The sequence below is a fragment of the Stenella coeruleoalba genome (genome assembly GCF_951394435.1).
Source record: "Stenella coeruleoalba genome assembly, chromosome: 9".
NCBI classification, from domain to species: Eukaryota; Metazoa; Chordata; class Mammalia; order Artiodactyla; family Delphinidae; genus Stenella; species Stenella coeruleoalba.
The window spans coordinates 82333774-82358816 of record NC_137155.1 but is presented as its reverse complement, the minus strand read 5'-3'; the positions used below and the strand labels follow the sequence as shown (position 1 = coordinate 82358816).

Sequence of the window (25043 nt, the reverse complement as noted above, 5' to 3'; positions counted from 1 at the left end):
CATCATACAAACACTTCGGAAAAGTTACCACTTTCTTAAAAAGTTAAACTTAACACATCAATTCTACTCTTAGATAGCTGCCTAAGAGAAATTAAAATATATGTCCACACAGACTTCTCCATGATTGTTCACAGCAGCATTATTCAAAACAGCCAAAACTTGGAAACAATCCAAACATCCATCAATGAGTAAAATGATAAATTAAATGTGGTATAGCCATACAATGGAATGCCATTCAGTAATAAAAAGGTAAACTACTGATATATAATTGAACCTCAAAAACTTTATGCTAAATGAAAAAGCTAGATACAAAAGACCATATACTGTATGATTCATTTACATGAAATTTCCAGTAGAGGCAAATCTATGGACAAAGAAAGCAAATGAATGATTACCTGGGGTGGAGAGTGGGAGCAAGGATTGACTGCAAATGAGTAAAAGGGATTTTGGGGGGAAAGAAAACTGCTCTTAAACTAGACTGTGATGGCAACTTTTTAAGACATTTCATACCCATTAGGGTAGCTATTATAATAACTAAATAAGTAAATAAATAAATGATATTGAGGATGTTAAAAAATTAGAACCTTTGTACATTGCTGGTAGGAGTGTAAAATGGTGTAGCTGCTATGGAAAACAGTATGGCAGTTCCTCAAAAAATTAGAAATAGAATTAAGACATGATGCAGCAATTCTACTTCTAGGTATATACCCAAAGAATTGAATACAAGGACTCATAAAGGTATTTGTACACCAATGTTTATAACAGCATCATTCACAACAGCCAAAAGGTAGAAGCAAGCCAGCGTTCATCAATGAATGAATGGTTAAACAAAATGTGGTATATACATACACTGGAATATTATTCAACCTTAAAAAAGAATAAAATTATGACACAAGCTTCAACGTGGATGAACCTTGAAGACATTACGCTAAGTGAATTAGCCAGACACAAAAGGGCAAATACTATATGATTCCACTTATATAAGGTACCTAGAATAGTCAAATTCATAAAGACAAAGTGGAATGGTGGTTGCTACAGACTGGCAGGAAAGGAGAACGGGGAGTTATTCTTTAATGAGCATAATGAAGTTTCAGTTTGGGAAGATGAAAAAAGTCCTGGAAGTGAGCGGTGGTGAGTTTCACAACAATGTGAATACACTTAATGCTGCCGAAGTATATAACTTTAAAATGATTAAAGTGGTAAATTTTATGTTTTACACATCTTTTGCCATAGTGAAAAAAAAAAACCTCTACAGATATATTTATTAATAGTCACTGAACTGAATATACAATGGGTGAATTTTACCCTATGTAAATTTTGCCTCAATAAAGCTGTTAAAAATATTAAAGAATACATTAGGAGGAACTTATCCAAGCAAACATCAAGAGTTATTATAAAGTTATAGTAATTAAAAAAAAGTGTGGTACTGGTAAAGAGATCAACAAAGAGACCACCCAGAACAGAATGGATACAGAGCATATACAGAAAGTGGCAACATATATCAGTGGGGAAAGGATAGACTTAGTCAACAAACAGGGCTGAGACAATTGGTTATCCATATGGAAAAATAAAATAAAATAGATCACTATCTCACACCATAAACAAAAATAAATTCCAGACAGATTAAGGACTAAATTGTGAAAAAACAAAATTAAACATGTTAGAAGACTATATAGAAGAGTATATGACCTCAAGATAGGGAAAAGTTTCTAAAACAAGATTCAAAAAGGACAAACTACACCGAGGGGAAAAAAAAACTGATTGACTTTACATTAAAAAATGTAACTTCTATATGAAAGTCATAAGTTAAAAAAAAAGCAAGACAGACTGGAAGATATTTGCAACACACACATCTGATAAAGGATTAGAATGAATATATTTAAAGAACTTTTACAGGGACTTCCCTGGTGGTCCAATGGCTGAGACTCCGTGCTCCCAATGCAGGGGGCCTGGGTTCGATCCCTGGTCAGGGAACTACATCCCACGTGCCGCAACAAAGAGTTTGCATGCCACAACAAAGATCCCGCATGCGGCAACTAAGACTCGGTGCAGCCAAATAAATAAATAAATATTTTTAAAATAAATAAATAATTTTTACAAATCAATAATAAAAGCCAGTGAGATCCCAAAAGAAAAATGGGAAAGGATATGAATACAGACCACAATTTACAAAGAAGGAAATCCAAATGGACTACAAACATATTAAAAGATGCTCAATCTCACTTTATCCAAGGAAATACAAATTAAAACAGCAGAGATACCATTTCACAACTACCAGACCTTGGTAGTTCAATTGAACAAAAGTTCAATGCCTGACAATTGCACATATTAGTAAGGATTCAGAAAATAGGAATTAATAAAACCAATTTAGAAAGCAATTTGGGAGTATCTGGTAAAGTTGACATACCTTAAGCAATTTTGCTTATAGGGATATATCCTAGAGAAACGCTCAAAAGGAACTGTGCATAAGGAAACACGATTAAGGATGTTCACTCCAGAAAAAAAAAAAGAGGAAACATTAGAGGGGAATGGGTAAAAAGTGGTATATTCATACAATGAAGTACTACACAGTAGTTAAAATTAATCAACAGAAAATCTACACGTTTCAGACTGGTTAAAACTCAAAGTTGAGTGAAAAAAGTAGGTTGCAGAATAATATCTGCTCTATAAAACCACTTATATTAAGTTTATAAACATGCAAAATAATGCTAATTATTGTATATCATTTACTGATATACAATTGATACTGGTAAACAATATGTAGCAAAAGTATTAAAACATGAAGGGGAATTATAAACAGTAAAGTTTGAAGAGCGGTTACCTCCGTGCTGGGAGAAAGAGAAGGAAAGAAAGGAAGGAAATAAACAGAGAAGGGGTACAAAGAGTTTTCCATTTTATCTACAATGTTTTATATCTTAAAAAACATCTACAGGGCTTCTCTGGTGGCACAGTAAAGAATCCACCTGCCAATAAAGGGGACACGGGTTCAAGCCCTGGTCCGGGAAGATCCCACATGCCGTGGAGCAACTAAGCCTGTGTGCCACACTACTGAGCCTGCACTCTAGAACCTGCAAGCCACAACTACTGAAGCTTGTGCTCCTAGAGCCCATGCTCCTCAACAAGAGAAGCCACCGCAATGAGAAGCCCGCGCACCGCAACGAAGAGTAGCCCCCGCTCACCGCAACTAGAGAAAGCCCGCGCGAAGTAACGAAGACCCAACGCAGCCAAAAATAAAATAAATAATTTTTTTAAAAAAAAAACCATCTACAGAAAATTTTGCAAAATGCTAACATATGTTAAATTGGGCAGTGACTACAATTTTCTCTGTACTCTTCCATATGCTTGGGAAAAACAATTTTTTTAACAGGCTTTTGGTCAAATGAATACATATACACGTACCAGGGAGCAAGAGAAAAATATTTATCTCCTTTTAGAACCTACATTTATAAAACTATTCTACTAATGTCTCTCTGGTGCCTTACTCTCTCAGTGTGATAGAAACTTTTAAGTATTTAGGCACAAACATGCTGTACAGTCGAGTCTCTTTTTCCCTAACAAGATACTTCTCTCCAAGATGCTACCCAAGCCAAATCCCTGGGTACGTGGATACCAATGATCTATCAACCAACACAGTGTGCAACCCCCGGCCCACATCCATATAGTTTTTAAATCCTTTAACTTACAACTAAATTATTCCCCTGAGTCACTCTTAAGCTTCATCACAGATCTTTATGCAAACCTAACACCCCCAAATTACATCTCTTTCTAGTTTTAACATAATTTTCCCTCTCCTCTCTACATTCTTCAATCCCACAGAGGACTCAGTGTGAGTCTTCTACATAGGTACAGTGTTTCTAGATCTTCCAATTCTGGGCAGAATTATGTGACTCAGATAGCATCCAGGGGCACTGAGCATGGAACTCTGCTTAACCAGCAATCTAGCATACAAGCTCCTGAAAGAAAAAGAATAACTTTCCATCCAAGCATGATGAATACATCAAGCTGAAAATGATGCCCAGGAACAAGCAGTTCCAGAAATAGGAATTCAAATAAAACTTTATAGCATTCACTGTTCTGCAGACCTGGTGGCAGCCCATCTATTTTTGCTTCATTTTCTGGCTCAGATAAAAGTACCTTAGAGAGTATACTCATCCCTTCTCCTCAAAATAACTATGGAGAACACTACTCAAGTCCTATGAAAATCTGAGTTTTACACATTACCTGTTGGGGTGTGTGTGTGTGTGTGTGTGTGTGTGTCTCTGTATAGGACCGGGCCTCAGGGTGATGTGAGTCTGGGTGGGGTGTCTCTGTGGGTATAAGTCCAGGACTCGTGGGGTGTGTGTGTGTGTGTGTGTGTGTGTGTGTGTGTGTGTGTGTGTCTCTGTATAGGACCGGGCCTCAGGGTGATGTGAGTCTGGGTGGGGTGTCTCTGTGGGTATAAGTCCAGGACTCTGTGGAGACGCTCTCTGTGGGTGTGTGTGTGTCTGTGTCTGGCAGGAGGAGCGGGGGGCAGTGTCTGAGTGGAGGGGTCTTGAGGGGTTCTGTGTATGTGGGGGAATCTCTGTTTATGTATGTCTTTGTATATCTGTGCCCGTCTATGCTTCTGTCTCTGTGTGTATTAAATATTTCATTACAAGTCTTAAAATGGTTTATTATAAATTTCTACCCTTCCACAAAACCCTAAAATGATTTTCTTGCCTCTCTACTCTGAGATTTCATAAAAGAGAAACATTAAATAAGCCAACTGCTAAGCCAACATTATTCAACAATGAGTAAAAATTTAAGGTTCTGGTGGGTATGCACTAGTACAGAACCAATTGCCTGAGATTGTGCATTTCTAACAAGATCAAAGGTGATGCCAATGCTTCTGATCATAGACTGGTTTGTGTAGCAAGGACCTAAAAGATTCCAAACTTAAGAAACTGTCTTTATGATTAGACTTCCCATGTAGACTTTCTGAAGTCTCCTGACAGACATGTATTTCAGATTAGCTTGTAAGTTCTGTTCTGACCATAAATTAGAAGATATCATTTTGTTTTAAATGAGTCTCTTGTGAGTCTGGTTTGAATGAACCAGTCCTAAGAGGTGAATGAACTCTAAATGTACTAAAAATGTGAATTTCTGGATTTGTAAAGCTGGAACATAGAAACCTCACAAAGTTTCTGCTACACTGTGAAGCTTCCTGGGTGGACAACCAACTCATTTTCCTAAGGTGATATACCTCCATTTCAATGCTGACCTCCACAAACTGCAACAATTCCTGCTTCCAGCAGTGCTCATACTAGACTAGATTGTACTTGTTTATTTTCCTATCCACATTCCCTACCCTCTTCTTGAGGGCAAGAATGTTATTTTGATTTAATAACCCTACCACTTAGCAGTGTTCAGCACACAACACATAAGTGGTTTTTGCACAAAAGAAGCTCAGAATGTACTGGGGGAGATTATTAAACAAGCATCCGGAAGGATAATCTTTTCTCTCTCACAGAAACAACAGACATGAATGTGGTAAAATTCCTTAAAAAAACTGTTAAGAAGCACAAGTTAAAGAGGAAAAAAAAAGAGAACAAACCCAAGCAAGTACAATATTAAATTTTATTTGGGGCCAAATAGAGCTATCTAACATTCCAAATAGTCCCTATCTTATATTACAAACAAAAATAAATTCCAGATGGACTGAAGACCAAAAGATAATAAACACAACCATGAAAACAGCTGAAGAAAATTTAAAAGAACTTGTTTATAAACCTGGGGTAGGAAAGGCCATTCTGAGACACAAAATGTTTAAGTCATAAAAGAAAAAAATGGCCAATCTGACTACATAAAAACTTTTAATATAAACAAACTTACAAGTCAACAAGAAATAGAGTAGAAAAAATATTTGTAACATATTCACAAAGAATTAATACCCAGGGACTTCCCTGGGGGTCCAGTGGTTAAGACTCCGTGCTTCCACTGTAGGGGGCATGGGTTCGATCCCTGGCTGGGGACTAAGATCCCGCGTGCTGTGTGGCGCGGTCAACAACAACAACGAAAGAATTAATATCCAGAAAGTATAAAGAATTCCTACAAGCCAACATGAAAAAGGCAAGTCAATAGGAGGGCAGAGATCTTCATCTATTTTGCTGAACACCCAGCACTTGGCACATAGTAATCCCTCAATAAATATTTGTTAATGAATAAATATGAACAGATAATTACAAGAAAAGGAATATAAATTACCAATCTATTCATGAAAATATTCTCAGCCTCACTATAAGCAGAAAAAATACTACTAAAAACAATAGTAAATGCCTTTAAAAAAAGGCATCTTTACACCTTTATGTCTTTTTTTCTTATAAAAGATGTAAAAATATCCAGTATTGGTGAAGGTGTAGTAAAAGGGTTATCTTGTATATAGTTAGTGGATGTATAAAATGGTACTACATTTTTGAAGGCAACATGATATTATGTATTAAGCTTAAAATGTGAATATCTTTCAACTCCAAAATTCTACTTTTAGGTATCTATCCTAGAGAAACACTTACACATGTACACAAAAGGAATGCATACAAATAGCTACTATAGCATATAAAAATTAAGTTAAATGTGCATCAACAGAATAGTTTAATAAACAACAATGGTATAGACTTTGGAAATCAACTCAGCAGTCAAAAAGTATGCGACACATATATATGTAATGATATATAAAAAGCTCCAAGACATTCTGTTAAGTGGAAAAAGCAACCTGCAAAACAATGTGTGTGTATATATATATATATATATATATATATATAATGTGCTTTTATTTATGTACAAGTTATTATAAAGCTACCAGTTTCTCTATGTACAATATGAATGTAAAGTTGAAAAAGATAAGTTGATAGCAGAGGTCTCTGGGGAGGGGAACAAGACTGGCTGAGGGCCAAGGAAGGAGTTTCCTTCATTAGATTGAATTATTTCACAAGAATACATTCAAGCATTACTTGTGTAATTAAAAACAACTTTTTTTTAAAAAAGGGAAAAAATAATGTAAATACCATTTTACTGATATGAAGAAAACAAGAACATATTTTGAGGATTAGACAGGAGACAAAAATTCCATTTTTGACATTAGTTCTGAAGTCCAACTGCAAGTAGGGAGTTGTACACACACAAGATTGGCATTCAGAAGAGGGGTCCTGGCTAAAGAAATAATCTGGGGAGTTGTTGGTATGTAGATGATACTTAAAGGCACAGGAATGTTGTCGATGACTTAGGAAGAAAACACAATGGAAAGAGCAGAGCGCCCAGGATCAAGGAGAAAGAACCCATAAAGAAGACTGAGAAGGAGCAGCTGGGGAAATAAGAGGAAAACTAGTAAAGAGGAGGGTAATGGAAGCCAAGAGAGGACAGTGTTTTGGTAAGAAATTGGTATCAAATGCTCCCAAGAGGTCTGATATGATGAGGGATGAAAAAGCAGATAGCCATGTGAGAATCTGATGGACATTATTAGCTTCAGCAAGAGGGCGTCGTGTGGGTCAGAGTATTAGAATAGGAGTGGGTTAAAGAGTGTGGGAAGACAAAAGGTGTATATAGCATACACTGAAAACTCCTTTAAGAAACTTAGCTGCATTAGGGAGTAGAAAGATAGGACAGTAGCAGAAAGGAGACATGGAGGTTAGAGGACAGGGTTTTCAAAATGGGAGAGATTAGAGCAAGGAAATCTGTAGAAAAGGCTCTAATAGAAAGAGGAAATAACCAAAGGAAGAAGTTATTTAAGAAGACTGGAGGGACTTCCCTGGTGGCACAGTGGATAAGAATTCACCTGCCAATGCAGGGGACATGGGTTCTATTCCTGGTCTGGGAAGATCCCACATGCCGCGGAGCAACTAAGCCCTCGTGCCACAACTACTTAGCCCGCATGCCTAGAGCCTGTGCTCCACAACAAGAGAAGCCACCGCAAGGAGAAGCCCTCGCACCACAACGAAGAGTAGCCCCTGCTCACCACAACTAGAGAAAGCCCACAAGCAGCAACAAAGACCCAACGCAGCCAAAAATAAATAACATTAAATCTTAAAAAAAAAAAAGAAGACTGGAGAATGTGATTAGAACACTTGTGGAGGGACTGGCCTTTGACAGAATGAAGGACACATCTTCCCCTATCATAACATGAGGGAAAGAGAAAAAGATGAACCCCAGATGGAGGTAGGTTTGTAGATTTGGGAGGTACAAAGATGAAGGAATTCCCTTTTGGTGGTTTCTGTTTTTATAACAAGTATAAGGCATATCACTAGTTTAAAAAGAACACATGTGAAATTAGAAGTAAAAACATACAGTATGAAATAATCATTTGCAGTGAGTGTGAAAGTAACCTTACTAGAAAATGTATAACATTACGAGGCAGCGATGATCAAGCATATGAGGTTGACGACTATGAATTTATAGTGACATTGATCTACCTGGTTTTCTGATTTTCTCTAGCAACTCTCAGCTCCACAGATGCAGGCAACTAAAAAGGCAGATGGTTAGGTTCAACCAGTGCATCACTCAGAGTTCCATAAACAGCAGAAGTCAACTCTGGCTGAGTTGGACAGAAAAAGAATTTACAGAAAGGACATGAGGTAGCTTTCAGGGCTACACAGTTAAAAACACCACCACAGAATGGGCTTGGAAAAGATGTCATGTTTGCTTATGCCAAGCAGGAGATGCTGCAGCTTGGGCTGTACCATTGTAGTTCAGGATACCAAGCAGGAGATGCTGCAGCTTGGGCTGCACCATTATAGTTCAGGATAACGGGTGCCAGATGCCAGTGTTGCCGCTGTAACTTGATCTTGCTGCTAGAGGCTGATGCTACAAGAAGATTTACTGATAATGAAGGGGCAAGTTGCAGAGAACACAGTGGAAAGGTTTGGGAAGATTGGACTGGCTGAGAGAATGAGGAGAGTGTTAAGGGAATGAGTATTAGGAAGACAATGGTTGACTAGGCATCAGGTAGTGACTGAGGTAAACAGGGATGTGAGGCCTCCCCTTGGAAGAGGGTAGATCCTGGGATCCAAAAGGTTGCAGAATAGTCTCAGCAGCCTAGGTGCAATAACTTAAGCAAATTTCACATGGGCGTTTAATCAGAAAAGTAAGGGGTTGGCAGTGTGGCAAAGCCTCTCACTATTGCTGTGGGCAGTGTTTCATCTCACTGATCCCAAAGGCATCAAAGATTGGCAAAGCCTTAGGCAAGTTAATTACTCTCTTTGGGCCTATATTTTCTAATCTATAAAATAAAGATGATAATATTTGTCTGATAAAGTTGCTATGAGGATTAAATGAGATGAGATAGATAGAGGCCTAGAAGAGAGTAAGTATTCAGTAAATGGTAGCCATAAATGAAGTTATAACTGAAGCTGAGAAAAGAGTTTCCAAGAAATGGTAGTCAACAATATCAAATCAAATCTTTTAGAATGATCAGAAGGGTTCACATTGGAGCACTGCAGGAGATAAATCTGTAGGGAAGATGAAGCCAGTTTAAGTCTCAGCTTGCTTAACTTTCAATGACAGCTTTGCAGTATTCAGAAAGGCTTTAAGGAAAAGCCTGACTTACAGAAACTCAACTAGCAGCTCTAGAACCTCTATACCCTTCCTTAATATAAGTTCTGAGATAAAGAAGACTGGAGGGACTTCCCTGGTGGCACAGTGGATAAGAATCAGGTGCCCCAAACCAGTCCATTTCTATTGAAAGACCCTTAAAAAAAAAAAAAAGAATAGGAAATCACCAGCTATTAATGCAGTGTCCAAGAGGGAAAATGGCTAACTGAATTGCTGCACAATATAGATGGGGAAGAGGGAACTGAAAATCATACACATCATATGGCTTAAGTTATTTAATTTAATCAAAGTAGTTTTACTTGGAACGATTACAGAAGAAATTTCACTCCACTGCTTTCTCCTCTGCTCAGCTCTCACCAAATCTCGGGCCATAGGTCATTCAGACTATAAAAAGCTTCTCCAAATTCCACAGAAACCTGATCAATCTAACTAAACCTCTTATTGGAGGAGTGGAATTTCAGCTCCTCTAATTGTGCATACCACCTGAACACGATGGCAGGCGGGTGGATCCGGGCAGCTGCCAAGATTTACTCTTCTCCCATCCACCTCAGTTGTACCTCTCTGAATTATTTAAACAAGGACTACCAAGAAAGAATGAAGTCAGAATGAAGATCCCAACAAATCTCTTCCTTTTTTTTTTTCTTTTACTGTGGGGGAGAAGAACACTTTCAAGGAAATGATATAATAAAGAAACTCACTCTCCCTTTTCATGAACTATCCATTTCTTCTATTAACTGGACACTAAGGACCAAAGTCGTCTTCCTCAGGACATTAAATACACAACTGCAACTTCAGCTCTGAGCAACCTCCTAAAACAGCTCTTAATGTTCAATCTTTCCCAGGAAGAAGAGAATTCAGAAATTATACAAAATAAGGGCTACCTTCTCAGAAAATTCATAAATGTTCACATAAATAAATGGTAAGACCATTAAATAAGCTCAATAAATTAAAAACCGCCTGTGAAATAACAGAAACATCCACAAAAATATACAGATTAACTAAGACTTGAAAGGTTTAAGCTAAACTTTGAACAGAGAAATACTTCAATTGAAAAGCAATGGAGGGACCTCCCTGGTGGTCCAGTGGGTAAGACTCTGCATTCTCAATTCAGGGAGCCCAGGTTTGATCCCTGGTCAGGGAACTAGATCCCGCATGACACAACTAAAGATCCCACATGCCACAGTGAAGATCCTGCGTGCTGTAACTAAGACCCAGCACAGCCAAATAAATAAATATTTAAATTTTTTTAAAAAAGAAAGAAAAGCAATGGAGGGACTTCCCTGGCGGTCCAGTGGTTAAGACTCCACACTTCCAATGTAAGGGGTGCAGGTTCGATCCCTGGTCAGAGAACTAAGATCCCACATGCCGCTGGGACAAAAAAAGAAGAAAGAAAAGCAATGGAGTTTGTGCATGAGAGTCAAACAGATTAGAGTTCTGTTAGCTCACATCACAGTTACTAAACGTGTAACCTTGAGACAAATTCCTTAATCTCTCCAACCCTCGGTTTCCTCAATAAAACAAGGATAACACTACCTATTTCTGAGAGCTCTTAAAAGGCTTAAATAAAATAGTATATGTAAAGCTCTAATACAATGCCTGGGACACAGCAGGAATACATAACAATATGCTTCCCCTTCTAATTTTCAAAATGTTTAACTAGAGATTGATTCATAAAAGAAGGTGGGTCTTTTCTTTCTTTTTTTTTTTTTTCTTTCTTTCTTAGCGGTACGCGGGCCTTTCACTGTTGTGGCCTCTCCCGTTGCGGAGCACAGGCTCCGGACGCGCAGGCTCAGCGGCCATGGCTCACAGGCCCAGCCGCTCCGCGGCATATGGGATCTTCCCGGACCGGGGCACGAACCCGTGTCCCCTGCATCGGCAGGCGGACTCTCAACCACTGCGCCACCAGGGAAGCCCGAGAAGGTGGGTCTTAAAGAACAAGGAAAACTGTTAGCTGGACAGGTACTCCTGATTTATTTATAACTTTAAAAATAAGAATATATCTCTCAAATTATCACTAAATTACTAATGTGAAAATGGATCATTGATTTTGAAATGCTTTTTTATATACATATAAGATCCTCTTCTCCCTCTCTCATAATTCTACAATTCTCTGAGATTCTACATTTGTACAATTTTTTCCCATCCTCTTCCTAAAGCCCTGACTCAGACCCTCCTTACTTTGGATTTAGGATGACCTAAGTCTTAAACCAGAAAGACATAAGTTAGAGTTCACTGAGTATTCTGACAGATTTCTGGGAGAAAGCCAGAACCCAGCAACTAAGAAGTTAGAATCAGTGTGGCATAATAAAAAGGACACAGGCTTCGGAAACAGACCAAGATTTAAAACAGGGGTTTTAAGTCCTACCTTTGCCACTTTCTAGATGTATAACCTTGGTCAAGGCACTTTACCGTCTCTGGACCTCATTTCCTTATCTGTGAAATGGAGATAATGCCACTTATATCTCATTGTGTAGCTGTCAGGATTAGAAAAATGCCAATAATATATAAAGGGCCAATTAATGGTAATTGTTATTACGGCCAATCTGCCAAGTGCCTTACTGAACATTTTGCAAGGCTATACTTTCCTAACTGGCAAAAGGAGTAATACTGCTCCCCCATTCCCATGACTATATCCAAAAGGTTCCATTTTAGTAGTCCATAATTAACCAAATAAAGAACTTAAAGAATTCAGGGCAAGAAAGCACTAGCATGGCTCAACTCATTCTCTGCTGACAGCAACAAAGCCAGCGCAAGGTGGATTCATTTGCCAAAAAAAAAAAGGAATCTGCTTGAACATGGTCATTACTGATATTGACGTAAGCACAAACTAGTTGTGGTTCTTAGGCTCACAGCCTTATTGTCAGAAAGTTTTAACTTTTCTGAAATAAATCCTCTCCTGCCTTGTCTTCCCTGCTGTGCTGTGACATTCCTATTACCCCATTTTCAAGAACACAGGGAAGAAATCCTCTCAACTATTGCAACTGCATTCACTGTGGACTTTATCTTCCTATTTCACAAATCACTTCTTACAGAGATTCTTGGTTTGTTGAGTTCATTTATGAAGAAAAAGATTATATACAAATATATGATAGCCACGGTGACAAGATCTGGTCCCCAGGGCACCACAAATTACAGGATGGAGGTAGATGCCAAGGATAAGATGGGACTGAGTAACCTGCACACCATATGTTCATTCTTATTAAATGCTGCACTTGGAAAGTCTGGCTCTTATGAAAAGCTTATTTCCCTTGTGTGACTGAACAGAATAACAGTACTAAGAAAACTGATGACATACACCAACGGAGTAAGGGAAACCATCAATGGAAATATGCTTAAGATAAACAAGCTTGTATGTGACAGTTACAAAATAAAGCAACGATCACCAATTACATAGCCAAAGGTAGCTATTTCAATCCTAAGTACCTCCAGTCCCTCCCTACACTAAAATAAAAGCAGAAGGGAGTCAAGGTCAGAATGATTATTTAAATAAATTAAAAATCAAGAAAGGCTTAACAAATCAAAATATCACACCGCAGTCCCTTGGGGAGGTGACTTTCAACTTGAAGAAAGAAGGTCAGTCTCATGCACTTGTTTTAATTTAGCTAATTCGATGTCAAGAAAGTTAAAGATTCTGCCCCCCAAAAGTAGCTCAGCAATGCCTGTAGTTGTGTCATACAGCTGCATCCTCGCTCGGAGCTTCGCCTGCTTAACTTCCAGTACAGAAGTTGTTTTTTGGTTGCAATTAACATTGTAAGGCAAGCTCAGCCCTGTCTTCCATAGCCTTGAGGCTGCTGAGTAAATCTAGAATCATGGGACCTACATTTTGATGCTGGAAAAACAGGAAGAATGTGGTTCAGCAACAAGGAAAATGGTCAAGAAACACATCTAGAATTAGGAAAAACAGACTGATGCTGGCCTGTGATTTTCTCACTGCCTTATATAGAATATATTGAATAGTATGCACCATTTAAAGGAAGCCATAGTGGTGCACTTAAGCCATGATGGAAGGAAGAAAAAAATAAAATCAATTCTTAATGATTGCTGTAACTTCTCAAGCCCTCACTATATGTGCCAAATTCAATGCTAAGCCCTCTACAAATATTTCTAATCCTCAATCGTATTAGTAACCTCACTTTATAAAGGAGAAAACTAAGATTTAGAGAATTTGGAAATTACCCAAAAGCTAGTTAGTGGGGGTACTAGGATTCAAACCCAGGTCTGCTTGACTGTAAATCCCATGTTCTAAAGGCAATTTGAGCCCGCGGGCCACACAAAAAGACAGCACATGCTGCAACGAAGATCCCACGTGCCACAACTAAGACCCGATGCAGCCAAATAAATAAAAATAAATATTAAAAAAAAAAAGGCAATTTGTTGGGGAGTTCCCTGGCAGTCCAGTGGTTAGGACTCCACGCTTTCACTGCTGTGGCCCCAGGTTCAATTCCTGGTCAAGGAACTAAGATCCCGCAAGCTTCATGACAAGGCCAAAAAAATAAATAAAGGCAATTTGTTAAACACTCTTACCCTCAAGAGACCTAATCAAAATACAGATTTTACACAAAAAGACCCTTAATCAGTGGATTTGGCCAAAGTTATAAAGCACCTCAACTAGTTACAAATACATTTCGGATTTCCAGACTCAAATCTAGGTAGTACCAGCACTGGTGCCTGTGCTGCCTCTCTTTCCTCCTATAATTCCTCCCAGAGAAGTTTCATAATGCAAATGAGAAAGACACTGTCCTAAAGCATCATTAAACAAATTCCTTCAGTCTTGCCTCTGATGTTATCACCTATATTTGGCTAATTAAAATGGAAGGGTTCTCTGCTTCATACCTTAATAATGAGGCTATTACAACCAAAGTTAGGCTGGATACAAGGTTCCAACTCAGCTGAATCCTGCACAGTGAAACCAATGCAGACTTCACATCACTTCTTTGCTGTTCTGATAAAGCAATTAAAAATAATTCACAAGGGGACTTCCCTGGTGGCCAGTGGTTAAGAATCCGCCTGCCAATGCAGGGGACACGGGTTCGAGCCCTGGTCCGGGAAGATCCCACATGCCCAGGAGCAACTAAGCCCGTGCACCACAACTACTGAGGCTGCGCTCTAGAGCCCACGAGCCACAACTACTGAAGCCCGTGCTCCGCAACAAAAGAAGCCACCGCAATGAGAAGCCCGCGCACCGCAATGAAGAGTAGCCCCCGCTAGCCGCAACTAGAGAAAGCCCGCGTACAGCGACAAAGACCCAACACAGCCAAAAATAAATAAATAGATTTTTAAAAATCATTCACAAAGTAAAAAAACCTATAAATTACTGTGTTCACATTCTACCTCGGAAATTAAAATGATAATCCCTTTTCATACGATCCACATCTCTGTATTTGCAATATTTGCCCTTTTTCTTCCGTACTGATTTGCTTTATGAGAGGACAGACACACCACAGATAGCCATTGTAAGGGTAATACTGGGAATATCAAACATTTAGGCACACCTACTCCTTGGTGTTCTGAGGCTACGGCCTCTTCAAAACTATATCTGAAAGAAGCTGACAGCTGAGACAGAAAACCCCACAGTGATCGTCTTTCCCAAAAGTAGAAGCATTTCTTCCTAACACTTTCAGATCATAATAAAAGAACCAATAAAACAATCATTATCTTCATACACAGTCTAATAATCTTGGTGACCAACTACTGAGCAGAGAGGACAAACCTCTGAAGAGAAAACAGTGAAGAGAATCTCTCCATTACCCTTCTACATTCAGAGAAGATGTAAGGATATTGCAGTATCTGGAATGAAGGGCACGGCATCAATACTGCTCGATGGAAGCGCTTAGCCACAGAAAGGCAGAAAATCATCATCTGTACAGAAACCAGACAACTGAGGATCTCAGTGCGAGGTAACTACTCCTTATAGAAAAGATCTCCAAATAGAAAAGCTCTTTCCATCCTTATTGCTGGATGAACTCTCATAAGCAGTAAGCTTTTTCTACACCATCGGGGTCTTCTCCCCGATAGTCTGGAAAATACACACGGGAGTATGTTGGGAGTACAGAGAGGGGTAATACTATTCCAAGGAGCAGGGGACAGCGCTACCTCCATGTTATTCCCAGCTACTAAGTACAGCCGTACCAACGGGAGTCTTCGCTCCCCAGCACTGGGGCCCGGGTGGGAACATCTCTGAGAGAGCGGGTTTACGGGGAAAAGGGATCTCTCTGCTCCTACGATCAGAAGGGAGGGCCTTGAGGGTGGTGCCGCAGCGCCGAGAGGATCTGCGGTTCCCCCTCCCACCCTCGCTCTCCGAAAGAGGCAGCCCGGCCCCAATACCTTCTTGACCGTGCGCGGCGCCTCGGTGACGGTGCCGTCGGGGCTGACCAGGGCCTCGCCGCCGTCGCGGTGCCTCTGATGCTGGTGATGAGGGTCGCTCCGCTTCATGGCCGACGCCTGAGGCACTTTCCCAGCGGCTGGGCTGAGAGCCGCAGCGGGCCCCGATCCCGGGCCAGGGGCCGGGGGCCGCTCCGCCACGGGAGCTGGAGCTTCAGGGTCCCCGCCGCCCGCTGGGGGGGCCATGGCGCTCACGGCCGCCGTGCTCAGTCCCAGCTGCGGCTCCGCCTCGGAGGGGCTCAGGTCCTTCAGCTCCACCTCAGGCACCTTCGCGGCAGCCGCTGCTGACACGACCTGCACCGACATCACCGCCTCCACTGCAACCGCCGGCTCAGACTCCAGCTCCTGCTCGGCCCCGCCTCCCGCCTCCCTTCCCCATCCCTCCCCCATTCCCCCACTCCTCCCCTCCATCGCCTCCGCTCCCACCCCCTTCCTCTGCCCGCCCGCCAGCCAGCCCCCGCCTCTCCCCCACCGCCCCGTCCCGCCCCGCCCCGCCCCGACCTGGCTCGCTCGCGCGCGTGGAGCCACGGAACCTGTAGTGCGCTTGCTCTGGGCCGCACGAGGCGAAAAGACAGTGGGACCTCAGCCCCCGACCACCACTGCGCGCCGCCAAGGGCTGGGCGCACGATGCCCCCTGGGAGTTGTAGTCCCAATCCCTCTTCCTCCAGCAAGCGGGATTATGTAGTAGAGATGGAGCTCTAGTGCCGGTGACTAACGGGAAGAAGTGACAACGGGTGACACGACATGAGGAAGAGAAAGTCTCCAGAAGAGTTGCGGCTTCCGGGGAAACCCTAGAAACGCTAGAAACCCTAGGGTTGGGAAGGTGGGGGAGGAATGACTTTCTACCCTACCCTAAATTGCCTCCGAGTGTGCAAGTCTAAGATCACGTGAGCAGGCATTTAAAGGAAAAGAGGTGTCACGTGGGGAGAGCGCCGACTTACGGCTTAAAGTGACTTGATTTTTCTTCATCAATGAAATCGGGACCCTAACAGCTTTCCGAACTTTAATGGCTCTGTTTTTAGAAGGAATAAATTAGGACCTTGCCTACTGTGGTGATTTCTAGAACATTCTGAGCTTGGAATTTAACATCAGTCCAAAAAAAGAAGTTAGGTATCACTAGGTCAAAATTTCAAGGCTAGAGAATTACACGTTGGGGACTTCCCTGGTGGCACAGTGGTTAAGAATCCGCCTGCCAGTGTAAGGGACATGGTGTTCGACCCCTGGTCTGGGAAGATACCACATGCTGTGGAGCGACTAAGCCCGTGGGCCACAACTACTGAGCCTGCGCTCTAGAGCCGGAGAGCCACAACTACTGAAGCCTGAGCACCTAGAGCCCCTGCTCGCCCCAACTAGAGAAAGCCCGTGCACAGCAATGAAGACCCAATGCAGCCTAAATAAATTGAATTAAATTTTTTAAAAATTACATGTTGCCTTAAACAAGGCCAATTCTTTTGCCCTGTTAATTAATTCCCTCTTTTTTATTATTATTTTTTTTTTGCCCCTCCACACAGCTTGCGGCGTCTTAGTTCCCCGATCAGGGACTGAACCCTTGGCAGTGAAAGCACGGAGTCCTAACCACCGGACGTCAAGGGAATTCCTGCCCTGTTAATTCTAATAGATGTCTAACTCAAGTTCGTGTGCCAGTGGCACAATGAAGTCAAGTAAACCAAAATGTCAAAGTTTGGAGCAGAGAAAAGTTTATTGCAGGGTGCCAAGCGGAACAAGCAGCTAGTGCTCAAAAAGCCCGACCTCCCTGATAGACAAAATTTAGGGCTGCAGGATGTGTGACTTAATTCTGATTGGTCGGTGGTGAAGTAACAGGGTGATGTCTCCGGAATCTCAACCTTCTGGTTCCAACCAGTCTAGGGTACCCATGCTTGTAGTCACTATCCTCCATATGGGTAGGGGTCTTAGTTTCTGTAGAACTCAAAGATACCTATCAGATTGTTATCTATATCCCTTCAGGAGGAACTGGAACTATGTCCTGTGACTCTATTGCCCTATTAATGCTTGAGCCTGCTCTTTGGAATTTGGGGAGGACCTAGGAGATTAAAGCCTTTTTTTTTTTCTTTACTATAAACAAGAAACAGGCGACACGGAGGAGCACCCGAGAGGGCATGCAGACTCTTGCTCGGTTTCAGGGAGATAATATGAAATTCAGGTTAAGTGTATCAGCAGAGAGGAATATTAACTAAAATATGAATAGTGATTTCTTTAAGTGATGGGATTTGGGGTGAGTTTTTTTTTTTTTTTTACTTTGTACTTTTCTGTATTATTTTAAAATTTTTAACTTATTTTAAAAGGTGTAAACCTGCAGACATGTATGGCAGTTTTATTTTTAATTGTGAAAAGTTATCTGATACTAATGTCCAACAACAGAGGAATGGTTACAACCTTTAAAATTAAGTTGGCCAAGACCTTTTTTAAATGATGAAGGGAAATAAATGCTTACGATAAAATAATAAGCTAAAAAGCAGGAAACAGAATTGCACATTCTATTAGATTTTAACTATGTAAATAATACTTGAAAAAAGCAATACATTAAAATACAATTGACTCTGGGTGACAGATTATGCGGTAGGTCATTTCTTCTCCGTTCTCAGAGAAACTGAGGCAAAGGGGATCTTACAGTTTATGGTTGTTCAGAGACTAAGTGATTGCCCTGACAACCCCAGAAGGCCACTGGACATCTAGTCTTTGGATCAACTATTTTTCCCCTGGCAAGAAGGAGAGGGAGAAATCACCTGCCTTGATCTCCTTCCCTGTGCTACTGCTATCTTGGAAATCTGTTCCTTTGTGGAGTTGTCCTACACTGAATGGAATCTTTTGTATCCTGGCCTTCAAAAACTTATGCCTAACACCGTGAGTTGGAAGGCATCTGAGCACTTCCAGTTCCACAAAGCCCACAAGTCCACCAGACGCAGGGGCTTCTTAAGCTTTCTCTTCACACTCTGTCTGTCAGAATTTCCTTCCTATTATAAAGAACCAGCTTAGAGCTTCATCCTCCAGCTGTCAGAGAAGAGATTAGCAGCTCTATAACTGATTTCTTTCTTCCCCCTAATGCACAAGGGAGCTGTGGTACAGCCACCTGGCCTGTGTTGAAGCTCATAGGCAGCAGCTGCCTACCTGGACGGCCACTAGACTTGATTACTGAGGGGATGAACTAATTCTTCAATGGGATGTGGTTACAAAACATAAGGAGTTGGAGCACTGGAAAGAAACTGATATTCATCGTTTATTTATCCAGGCACCATCCACAGTTTGAGGCCAAACATCAGAGCACATTCCTCACCCATTCTCAACTCTATCCTACACACCTGCTGCTTCCGCCGTCTTTGTTACTGAGGGACACAAGGCACAGTTGAAGATGGAAATACCGTAATGGAAACAGGATAATTAAGCACAAGTTTATGAACTATTTAGTTTATGAAATATTTAGACTACAGGTCCTCTTCCCTCACCTGGCTCATTCAGCTTCCAGACCCTGGCAGGCAGAAATGTATCTTCCATGCAGGAGACTGGAAGAACTTCTCTAAGATAATCTGACCAGTCCAAGTGAGAAAACTTGAAGATATAACATTGAGAGTTCCCCAAGGAAATAGGCCAGCCAGATCACCCTCGGTGAAGACCACACCCATGTTCGCAGAGTTTCCAGAGAACTACTCAGTGCTACATTCTTAAGTATGAGTAGATAAAGTCACAAGTTATACAAGAAAACCTTTAATATGGAAGACAGAGATCAACATAAGCAAGCAGAAAAAAACAACTGGGAGGAAACAGAGGCTATGCGTCAAGAAGAAATCAAGACACCCCCCCCAAAAAAATCATCAATATCCTGAGACTTAAAGATATTTTATTTGTGAAAGAACATGCTGTTTCAAGAAGTGAATATTCAGGGCTTCCCTGGTGGCACAGTGGTTGAGAGTCCGCCTGCTGATGCAGGGGACACGGGTTTGTGCCCTGGGCCGGGAAGATCCCACATGCTGCGGAGCAGCTGGGCCCATGAGCCATGGCCACTGAGCCTGCGCGTCCAGAGCCTGTGCTCCGCAACGGGAGAGGCCACAACAGTGAGAGGCTCACGCACCGCAAAAAAAAAAAAAAAAAAGAAGAAGTGAACATTCAGAAAACAAACATGAGACCTTTAAAATGAAAGCATACTAGCAGAAATTTTTAAAAACTCAATAAATAAAAAGAAGAAGAAATTGGGAATTCCCTGGTTGTCCAGTGGTTAGGGCTCTACGCTCTCACTGCCAAGGGCCTGGGTTCAATCCCTGGTCAGGGAACTAAGATCCCACAAACCACATGGCACTGCCAAAAAAAAAAAGGAGGAAGAAATTAAAAATAGGAAAGATGCAGTTTATTTTTGTTCAGATTGTTGAGTAATGGTGGCTTATTTCATGGTTTTTTTTTTAATTGAAGTATAGTGGATTTACAATTTTGTGTTAGTCGTGGTTTTTATATTTGTGTCCAGTGCACGTCTTAACATGATAGGTACAATGCATTGGGTAGCCGCAGTTTTCTGGAAAAGCTGATCTCTTAGGAATTGTTTTTCAGATATTCAATATACGTTTTTTCTCTAATTAAAAAAAAAAAAAAGGGCTTCCCTGGTGGCGCAGTGGTTAAGAATCCGCCTGCCAATGCAGGGGACACGATCCCTGGTCCGGGAAGATCCCATATGTCGCGGAGCAACTAAGCCCGTGCACCACAACTACTGAGCCTGCACTCTACAGCCCGCGAGCCACAACTACTGAAGCCCATGCACCACAACTACTGAAGCCTGCATGCCTAGAGCCCGTGGCTCCGCAACAAGAGAAGCCACCACAATGAGAAGCCCACGCACAACAACGAAGAGTAGCCCCCGCTCACCGCAACTAGAGAAAACCCGCACGCAGCAACAAAGACCCAATGCAGCCAAAACTAAAATAAATTTTAAAAAATATATACCATTCATTAAAAAAAAAAAAAGAAAGAAAGAAAAGAAAATGACTTAGAGGGTCAGTCCAAGAAGACCAACACCCAAATAACAGGAGTGCCAGAAAAGTGACAAGGAAAATTGGGGGTGTGGGAGGGGGGAATTCAAATAAATAACTCAAAAATTTTCCCAAAACTGAAAAAGGAGAATTTCCATAATGAAAGGGGCCACTAGGTGCCAGCCCAATAGATGAAAATAAACCTACATTAATACACATCACTATTAAATTTCAAAACTCTGGGGACAAAGAGATAATCCTTCAAATGTCTGGAGTGGATCAAGGAACATTTTTACAACATTTCAAGAGTCAGAAAGATACTGAACTTCTTAAAATGAACTTCTGGAAGCCAGAAGATAATGCCTTCAAATACTACAGACCCTCTGTTTGCCTTCTCCAGAGAATGAACTGAGAAGCAGCCAAAGTTGGGAAGGGCAGTCATCTCACTGTTCAGAGTTAGGTAGGGGGTCAGAAACCAATCCTCCTGCTTTCATTTCTACCTTCTAAAGTACCTGCTGCCTCCAATTCAGAGCCTTTTAGGGGTGCTGCAATATAAGTTTTCCCTAGTGCTGGCTAAAACTTTATTTTAGCTTTTTCAGGACTGCCAAATTGCCACTCATTTGCTTTCCAGCTTTCAAAACTGTCACTGTTGACTCCTCCCCCCTCCATCTCTTTTTCCCTCTTGTAGGCAGAGTGAAAAAGAGCTAAATCCATATTCTGTATATTGGGAGGTCAAATGATAACACCTAAAATGAACATTCAAGAGGTGGCATTATCATGTTATTCAGACATATGGAAGTAAATATCACAAGGATCATCTAAAATAAAGTGGTTGGCTCCCAGGAACAGGAAATTATGGGGTACTGAGATAGCTGCTTTAATCAACAAGACCTGTAGAACTATTTGACTTTTCAAACTATATCATGCATAATTGAGATGGAAATTAAAACTTTAAGAGCAGGGACTTCCCGGGTGGCACAGTGGTTAAGAATCCGCCTGTCAATGCTGGGGACACAGGTTCAATCCCTGGTCCAGGAAGATCCCACATGCCGCGGAGCAACTAAGCCCGTGCGCCACAACTACTGAAGCCCGTGCTCCTAGAGCCCATGCTCCACAACAAAAGAAGCCACCACAATGAGAAGCCTGCGCACCGCAATGAAGAGTAGCCCCCGCTCGCCGCAACTAGAGAAAGCCCACACGCAACAACGAAGACCCAATGCAGCCAAAAATAAATAAAATAAAATAAATTAACTTAAAAAAAAGACTTTAAGAGCAGGCAAAACTATATTGTACAGAGCAGGGAATTATATACATTATTTTGTAATAACTTTTAATGGGGTATAATCTATAAAAATACTGAATCACTGTGCTGTACACCTGAAACTAATATATTGCAAATCAACTATACTTCAATAAAAAATATAATTAAAAAATTAAAAAAATAAAAGCAGACAAAAGCAATACATAGTTTATGGATGCATAGCTTCATTTGCACATATGAAAATATAAAAATGGACTGGAAGGAAACCCACTAAATTCAGACAGTTGTTTTTCTGTGGAGGAAGGGGAAAGTGGGAGGAAAAATGGGAGAGGAGTGTTGGTCAAAGGGAACTTTATAGCTAAATCTGTTACACTATATTTCTTTTTTAAAAGTAGGCTGGAAGCAAATATGATAAAATGGTTTTTTAAAAGTTATTTCTGAGTAGTGGGAATGTGGGTGTTTATTATTAGGTTGTTCTTTGTGCTTCTCTATCTTTTCAATTTCTTAGATTAAAAAATGACTCACACAAGCAGAGGAAGGGTTGGGGCAGTGGACATACTACTTAAAAGAATGCACCACCTAGAGGGGTGGGATAGGGAGGGTGGGACGGAGGGAGACGCAAGAGGGAAGAGATATGGGAACATATGTATATGTATAACTGATTCTTTGTTATAAATCAGAAACTAACACACCATTGTAAAGCAATTATACTCCAATAAATATGTAAAAAAAAAAAGGCTATGCTTCATTTTCCTTCACTAAAGATACTGCTCAAAAGCAGTGTTTATGCAGACCTCTCAGACAAAAGAGAACATGTTAAAAAAAAAAAAAAAAAGAATCTGGTACCAAAAGGGGCAGGCCTCACAAGCTGGGAAGATGGATGACTGAGTCTGAGTGTAAGGGGGGCCCAATGGAGCAGCTGAGGGCAGAGCCTGCTGGAGGGCTGAAAGCACGGAGACCTCAGGGCAGCAGCACAGCCACAGGGAGTCCCCCAAACCAAGCTCCTCTTGGACCCTGAGGAGTTTCTTCCAGGGGTCTAATTCAGGAGTTTTGGTAGGAAAGTGGCCACTATTGCTCAGTCCCAAGATCTGGCGCTCCTATAAAAATACTGCAATGCACAACTGCTTTGTGGGAGTGTCCACAGTCACGGATTTCCAACAGCTGCCTGTCTGCATTCACAAAAGGTGGGCTCACAGTGCCCTCTAGTGGTCACAGAATCTATCAGCCTCCACAGTCAAACTGAAGGGTAACATTTCTCAGCTTTTCAAAGCCCAGAATAAACTCCCCCAATACCCCATTCCCCATCCTTTATATAAGTAATACTACTAAAGAAAGAAGAGATGGAGGGAATTTACATGGAGATAAAAAGAAGAAAGAAAATTAACATTTCCCCTTGTTTCAGAAAAGATTAGACAACACTGATCATTTTTGTTGTTTTGCATACTGCTGTTGATAAAGGTTTAAAAATAGCTCTACTACTGAAGACATACAGATGGCCAACAGGCAAAAGAAAAGATGCTCAACATCGCTAATTATTAGAGAAATGAAAATAAAAACTACTATAAAGTATCACCTCACCCCAGTCAGAATGGCCATCATCAAAAAGTCCACAAATAGGGAATTCCTTGGAGGTCCAGTGGTTAGGACTCCACGCTTTCACTGCCAGAGCCTGGGTTGGATCCCTGGTTGGGGAACTAAGATCATGCAAGCTGTGTGGCACTGCCCCTCCCCAAATGTTTATAAACAATAAATGCTGGAGAGGGTGTGGAGAAAAGGGAACCCTCCTACACTGTTGGGGGGAATGTAAATTGGTGCAGCCACTATGGAGAACAGTATGGAGGTTCCTTAAAAAACAAAAAATAGAATTACCATATGATCCAGCAATCCCACTCCTGGGCATATATCTGTAAGAGATGAAAATTCTAATTCAAAAAGATACATGCACCCCAATATTCATAGCAGCACTATTTACAGTAGCCAGACATGGAAGCAATCTAAATGTCCATCGACAGAGGAATGAATAAAGAGGACGTGGTACATATATATACACACACACTATGGACTATTACTCAGCCATCAAAAAAGAATGAAATAATGCCATTTGCAGCTACATGGAAGGACCTAGAGATTATCATACTAAGTGAAGTAAGACAGAAAGACAAATATCAAAAGATATCACTTATATGTGGAATCTAAAAAAATGATACAAATGAACTTATTTACAAAACAGAAATAGACTCACAGACAAACAAACTTATGATTACCAAAGGGGAAAGGCAGGGGAGGGATATATTAGGAGTTTGGGATTAACAGATACACACTACCATATACAGAATAAACAACAAGGACCTACTGTATAGCACAGGGAACTATATTCAATATCTTGTAATAACCTATAATGGACAAGAATCTGAAAAAGAAATACATATATATACAACTGAATCACTTTGCTGTACACCTGAAACTAACACAACATTGTAAATCAACTATACTTCAATTTTAAAAGAAAAAAATTAGCTGTACTACTGTTGAGAGGAGCAGTGATGTCAAGAACGAACAAGATGAGCAAGCACAAGGGGATACAGGGTGGCCAGAGGGAACACAGCAGGGGAAACCTGGACAGGAGGAAAAACCAGAGGTCAGAACTGAGAGTAGAAAGAGTCTGGATTGCAGAGTCAGGAAGGCCCTGGACCCAGAGTCTGTCACTTACTAGCTATGAGGTTGTGGGCAAGTCAAGTCATTTTGCTTCACTGAGCTTGTTGCTACAGAAAACTAGTTCCTCTCATCCTTCTAAATTAAACAAGAGGCAGTAGACTGCATTGGCCAAGAGCCAGGTCACTCTGGAGCCAGATGGCTCTGATGGAATCCCAGCA

The 25043-nt window shown here is 41.0% G+C and overlaps 1 protein-coding gene across 4 annotated transcripts in view; it reads right to left on the bottom strand.

The window, feature by feature from the left end:
- Positions 1–16280, bottom strand: part of AHCYL2 (adenosylhomocysteinase like 2) — a 173039-nt gene extending 156759 nt beyond the window's left edge. For 2 of the 4 annotated variants that reach the window (XM_079931258.1, XM_079931259.1), the window contains exon 1: positions 15883–15994. Coding sequence is in view for 2 of the 4 variants with exons in the window: in XM_079931257.1 (XP_079787383.1) it covers positions 15883–16245 (363 nt within the window). In the remaining 2 variants the exon portion in view is untranslated. Of the gene's footprint in view, positions 1–15882 lie in introns of all 4 variants that reach the window. The other 2 variants (XM_079931257.1, XM_079931260.1) reach the window with 2 other exon arrangements.
- Between the last annotated feature and the right edge of the window lie 8763 nt (positions 16281–25043).